At 37.9% G+C, this 6,689-nt stretch overlaps 1 protein-coding gene across 1 annotated transcript; it reads left to right on the top strand.

The window, feature by feature from the left end:
* The first annotated feature begins 638 nt into the window (after positions 1–638).
* Positions 639–5,753, top strand: LOC110900230. The gene is made up of 3 exons (XM_022147137.2): positions 639–760; positions 2,288–2,434; positions 5,323–5,753. The coding sequence occupies exons 2-3, from the start codon at positions 2,306–2,308 to the stop codon at positions 5,425–5,427; spliced, it is 234 nt and encodes a 77-aa protein (XP_022002829.1). The 5' UTR covers positions 639–760; positions 2,288–2,305; the 3' UTR covers positions 5,428–5,753.
* The last annotated feature ends 936 nt before the right edge of the window (positions 5,754–6,689 follow it).

The raw sequence follows: 6,689 nt of genomic DNA, 5'->3' as shown, positions 1-6,689 counted from the left end.
CCAGGTAAATGGGTATATAGTTTCGGGTCATAAGGTCGGGTATCACATGATCCCATAATCGTCCCATACCTGCGGAAAATGTTTTTTTATCCCAATCCCATACCCGTCGGGTTTCGGGTATACCCGTCCCAAATGTTTCGATTTTTGGGTTTTTTTTGTCACCTCTAGTGCTACCGTAGAAATTAATATCTTGATGGGATTAAATATATCTGAATGTGTGGAGTTATTGTAAAAAGGGTTTTTTTTTGTGAGAAATGTAAGAAGTGTTTAAACATTTAGATCTTGTAATTAATTGTTGAGATCAAAAAGGGCTTAAAATGTAAATTAAGTTTTATTACTTTTGACTAATTTGACTAAGATTATGGGGTAACAGTGTCTTTTTGTTTAAATAAAGAAAATGCCACCAACCTCCATGCACATGCAAGTTTTCCTCGTCATTTTTTTTAAACGTCAATAACTTTTTATACGTAACTTTTTTTTCAGAAAAAAATACTATAATAACGAGTGTTTTTTATCTTTAAAATTTACGTTTCAAACCAATCCAAACCGGCCCACATAGCTTTGTTTCCAGTTGTAAGAATGTAAGATACTGGGCCTAGTTGTTCAGGCCCAAACATTTAAGCCTAGTTCGAACCCGACACTACTAAAAAAGAACAAGATAGAAGAAAAGAGGGAAGAACAGTAACAGTTGTTCTGTATATTTCGCTAAACCTACCACTTCAATCAGGTGGAATCATCTTCTATCTTCTTCGCGATTCAGGTTAGGGTTTCTTTCAACCTAATTATCCTTTATATATTGCCCTATTTACACTTCTTAAATCACTACTGTAGCATCACTTTTTAAAGATAATATCATTATATCAAAGAGAACATCTTTAATTTCTTCAATTAAACGGATTCGTGTTGGTAATAACTGAAGAAGTTTTGAAATATTGGATCGGAGGTGTTCAATTTATGAAATTGTGTGAAAACTCATCACTCAGATGAGTTTAAATTGTTAAATTGGTTGATATCTTTAGTTCTAAGCAACTGATATCAGTTTGTTATTATAATTTAAGTTTAGTTATCGATTTATTACCGCACATTAAGCAAATCGAACCGAATGGTTTACGATAGGGGTGTGTACGGTTCAGTTCGGTTATTAGCATTATCCGAAACCGTAACCGAAGTCGTCGGTTAATTGGTTTGGTTTATTCGGTTAATTTGTCGATTTTCGGTTTGGTTCGGTTAATTTTGATTAATAACCAAGCCAAACATGGGTTAAAATTTTTGTTTAGAAATACATGTAACAGAGGTATAAATACATGATATAGATGTATAGTGTGAGGTTCATTGGGGAACACTAAAAAAGTGGGGAACGGTGGGGAACCGACTCAAACGAACTCCGATTGGACTCATTCCAGCGGCGTTGGAACCGGCTCGTCGAACCCTAACTAGGATCTCTTAACCCTAAACCCTAAATAAATTAGGGTTTGGCTTTTAGAGTTTAGCTTTAGGGTTTAGCATTAGGGTTTAGGGTTTAGCTTTAGTGTTTAGGGTTTAGGTTTAGGGTTTAGGTTTAGCCTTTAGGGTTTATAGTTTAGATTTTACGGTTTAGCTTAGGTTTTAGCCTTATTTTTTAGCTTTAGGGTTTAGAGTTTAGGAGTTAGGATTTAGGGTTTAGGGTTAAGAGATCTTAGTTAGGGTTCAACGAGCCGTTTCCAACGCCGCTGGAATGAGTCCAATCGGAGTTTGTTTGAATCAGTTCCCCGCTGTTCCCCACTTTTTTAGTGTTCCTCAATGAACCTTCCCCTGTATGTATAAATACATGAATTGGATCCATAAATAAATAAATAAAATGGAGATATAAATACATGAAATGGAAGTATAACACGTGAAATGGAGGTATAAAAGCTAGAAATATATGAAGATTTAAATGTTTCGGTTCGGTTAATTTCGGTTAACCGATGGTACAAAAAAAAAACCGATAACCGATTTTCGGTTAATTTCGTATCGGTTTTGTCGGTTTTCGGTTCGGTTTTGGTTAACGGTTCAGTTATTGCTCACCCCTGTATTGCTAGCTGTGTGTATACAATTGATTGAACCTGATACATCATACATAATTGCATCATGTGTTAATTGTTAGATATAGTTGCTACTTTTTTCTATAATGAACGTTTCAATCCGAATCTGTTATGTGACTCGTCTGGCCGATTTTGCTAGACTTGCATGCATTGTACTGTTAGGGACTTAGGGTTTTGATCGAGCTTCAAACGAATCGACTTAGTGAAATTGAGTTTGATTTCAGTTGTTGTAGACGGTAACGATGACATCCTTGGGTACATCGAAAGGTGTTTTGGAGATTGCGAAGTTCGCGGTGTACGTTACGGTTCCGATCGGGCTTATGTATTTCTTCGCCAATAACACTAAGAATCTTACCAAATTCATGGGTGCTGTAAGTATTTTGTTACAGTTCAGCAATTTATGCTTGTGATGTTGATTTTAATGAATTGAATTCCTGTGGTAAGTCAACATTTCACTTAGGGTTTCAACTTTTGCGAAATTACGCATATGGTCACAACTCTTTGCTCAACTGTAGCACATTTGGTCCCTGGAGGTGACGGACGTTATTGGCTTTAGATTTTTTAAACTGTCGCCTTTTGTAAAATTTAAAATTGCCCAAGTCTTCCCCACGAATCTCTTGTTCTCCTCTCTCGTCTGTCACCATTGTTCACCACCTCTAGTCATTGAACACGGGTGCATAGTTGTCGAAGGTGCACTCAAGGCTCAAAGGGTGAGCCTTGGGCTTCTGTGCAAGGTGCTTAAAAAGCGAGGGGCTTTTTAGGTGAAAGTGTGAGACCTATAGTCTAAAATTACAGTTTTTAGGGGTTTTAGACGTGTTTTAGGCTTCTTTATGGCTAGTTTAGGTTGTTTTAGGCTAAGCAGTCAATAGCGGTGCTATAGCGGTTAGCGGACCTCAGGGTGTGTAGCGGTCCAAATAGCGGTGGCCTATAGTGGTTATAGCAGTAACGGTGTTTGATTGTGTTAATTTTTAAATTAAATACTTCAAAGTTACTATTAGTATTTGATTTGCAACAGGTTTTTGATAATGGAATGATATTACTATGAATTTTGATATTACTATTAATATTAATATTTTTCAAAGATATATTTATATATATATATAAAAATACATAAGTTATGCATGGTATAAAAATTACCGCTATATCACCGCTATACCACCGCTATAACCTATATATCATATAGCGGACCTTGACCGCTATTCGATTCTGGACCGCTTTAACTGCATAGGTTTTAGGTTGATTCCAGGCTTGTTTAGGGTTGCTATAATTGTTTTCTAATTGTTTTCCAAATGCACTTTAATGGCTTGGCCTGGTACAAATTTGCATAGTCATTTTCAACCGAGAACAGTGTGATCAGAATGAAAACATGATTGATTTGAAAATCTGCGGATATTCGGATTCATAATCAAGAGAAAACCATACATACACAAAAAGATGATACGTCAAACATATGAACACACATAGAAATTCGTCCGTTTTGTTTAACAACCCAAATTCACATATCGAACATGTCATGCATGATCTCTGGACCTGGAGAGGTAAGGGGTAAACTAGAGCACAACCGTCAGTCTGATCTAGAGTGTTGAGGGATTGTTGAAGAGGGAAGAGAACGGGGTTACCTTCGTATTCAACCCAATTGACAGTTGGGGGGGGGGGGTGTAAGATTTAACAGTCGGGAGAATTGGGTTACCGTTGATGCTGTAGAGCATGGAAATTTGACCGTTGGGCTTGGTTTTAAAAAGCGAGAGGCGCACAAAAGCGACAGGGTCTAAAACCGAGGCGGGAAGCGCAAAAGCAGTGGGCTTTTCGTACCCGAGGCGCAAAGTGATTATATAATTTTTTATATATATCCCATAGGTTTTTAGCATCACTTATCCAAAATATAGCTATAAATAAGGTTTATATATATGATTTTACCTACAAGTACAAGCCAAAAACCCTATCTTACAACAGTTTGATGCTTAAAAACAGCATAAAAACACCTTATGTACATGAGGTGCGCGCCTCAGGCCAGAAAAACCCCCAAAATTTGCGTTTTTTTGGAGCTTCCCGTAAAAAGCGCGCCTCGGGCTACCTAAGGCGCCAAGGCTTGCGCCTTGATGCGCCTCGCGCCTCAGGCGTGCTTTTTAAAACCCAGCGGTTGGGGAGGATGGTGGTCAACCCGGTGATATTGGGAACCATGGGTAAAGGGAGGTGGGAGTGTGGAACCAATTTTATGAGATCTTTGTGCCAATTATTTGACACAGGGATGGGTTCGTTGATAGGAGAAAGAAGGTGGGGTGAGGGTGGGGGTCATTAACTGGCTTTTTAGGATTTTATTTATATTTATTAGTTTAAGGGTTGAATTGATCATTTTACATCAACTCACCATACTTTCAAACGTCATTTTTACGGTTGAGCAAATAGTCGGGACCATATGCCTAATTTCTCAAAAGTTGGAATAAAAAGTGAAATTTTGACTTAGAGCATTCACATTGGAACCTCTATATTAGTACATTCTATATAATATAGAGGAAGAAATAGAGCAGACAACAAAACCGACACTACATTGGAATCTCTATAATAGAGAAAGTTTCATAGATATTAAAGTAAACCTCTATATTTAGAGACTCATATCCGTGCCTCTATATATTTATTGCGAGTGTAGGAAAGAGAAAGAAATAATAAAATAAGTGATTGTGAGTATGACAGAGAGATAGATAGAGAGTTGGATATGAGAGGTTTTTGAAAAAGTAAATTACGTTTTTGGCCCCTATGGTTATATCACTTTTACTATATTAGCCTAAAATAAGAATTTTTAACATATCTGCCCCCATGGTCTCTATAACTAACCATTTTGGCCCCTAAGTCTATAGATCATGGGGGCCAAAAAAATGGTTAGTTATAGAGACCATGGGGGCCAAAATGGTTTGACTTAGGGGCCAAAATGGTTAGTTATAGAGACCATGGGGGCAGATATGTTAAAAATTCTTATTTTGGGCTAATATAGTAAAAATGATATAACCACAGGGGCCAAAAACGTAATTTACTCTTTTTGAAAAGTAAACTTAATTTAGAGAAAAATGTGCTTTTTGATTAAATTATATAGATGGAGATAGAGGCTCCAATGTGAATGCTCTTACCACATCTATTTGTGTAATTTACTCTATTTCACTAAAGTTCTAACATCAACATGCAGTACTTGTAATAGATTTTATTTTCTAGTCGACGGTTTTTTCAAAAAATTCTATGTTATGAATCACTTGTATTTGTTTTGAAGCGTCAATATGTCGTGTACCCTCCGGAGGGACCAAGGCCACAATCACCAGAGGAACTAAGAGAAATGGCTCGGGAGATAGCTCGCAAGCGAGGCACACAATCATGAGCCGTAAAGTTGTAAGCTTTTAGACAATACCGTTTGCCTAATATCGCTATTCCATCATGAACATGTGCTCTAGTTCATGTTATCTGCTGTCAAATTTCAATAAAACGTGCATCGGTTACTTTCATGTAATTCTGTTATCTGAAATCATGTGGTTGTAATCGACAATTATGGCATTAACATTTACATATCTATGGTTAGTCAAGGTCAAATGATTATGTGGTCCAGTTGCTGGCACATAAGATAAGATGGGTGTGGAAACACGAAATCCACACAATTGTATATGAATATTGTGTGAAAATGAAAGTATTTATTGTAGATTTGATGGATTTCAACGGTTTTTATCAAGCGTTTGGGCAACTTTGGTTGGCCCGGAAAGTTCATATAACTGGTGAGAATAGACCGAATTGGCTATTCGTGGTTTGGTTTAGTCCTTCGATGATCCTAATTCATACTTTTGGTTTTGAATCAAACGAACCGAACAGGGAGCTTTCTACAAGATTTTAGAACCAAAATTGACATTTTACTACAAGATTTTAGAACCAAAATTGACATTTTAAAACGCTTGACATTTGTAGCTTTATTCAAGATCTATAGGGGCTTAGTGTGATGACCCGCCTAAAAGTCAGTTTTATGATATTAGACACACTTCAAGTTTTGGTGTGGATTTAGGTATAGACTCTAGGTAGAAGTGTTAAAATACTCATCATACTCATACTCAGTAAATCTCACCAATAGCAAAGCTAAGGTAGGGTCTGAGGAGGGTAAGATGTAGACAGTCTTACCTCTACCCCGTAGGAACAGAGGCTGCTTCCAGTGAGACCTCCGGCTCGAAGAAGCGTTAAAATACTATAAATACAAATACGAAGTTCAGTGTATGCTTTAAAAACCCGAAAACTACATGGAGTCATGAGGGCAAGGGTAAAGCCTCAACTTTGCCTCGTAGACGATGTGGGATTTGCCCTTCAAATAAAAAAGGGAAGCGATCTGCCACGTAGACCATGTGGGCTTTGCCCTTCGAATAAAAAAGGGAAGTGTGTGATGAAGGGCAAGGGCAAAAGCCCCAAAAATCAAGTTGGGAGAGGGGCAACGCTCATGGAGATCTTGTCATCAAGAGAGGCAACGCTTTGGGGCGTAAGTGGCGTAGAGTGGCTTTGCCCTCCCCTCTCCATGCCCATAACGTGTAGTCTAAAGGTAGGGGGAGGGGATGCAATGCGGCATGGGTGAGGCGGAAATGGCGGTACAATGCGGGAACACCTCATACA

The sequence above is a fragment of the Helianthus annuus genome, chromosome 13 (assembly GCF_002127325.2).
Source record: "Helianthus annuus cultivar XRQ/B chromosome 13, HanXRQr2.0-SUNRISE, whole genome shotgun sequence".
NCBI classification, from domain to species: domain Eukaryota; kingdom Viridiplantae; phylum Streptophyta; class Magnoliopsida; order Asterales; family Asteraceae; genus Helianthus; species Helianthus annuus.
This window is presented reverse-complemented; position numbering and strand designations above follow the sequence as displayed.

Bases quoted from the DNA above. Each gene is read 5' to 3' on its own strand.
- LOC110900230 (XM_022147137.2), top strand. From the start codon at position 2,306: ATGACATCCTTGGGTACATCGAAAGGTGTTTTGGAGATTGCGAAGTTC. The intron at 2,435-5,322 runs GTAAGTATTTTG...TTTGTTTTGAAG, and splicing joins TTACCAAATTCATGGGTGCT to CGTCAATATGTCGTGTACCC.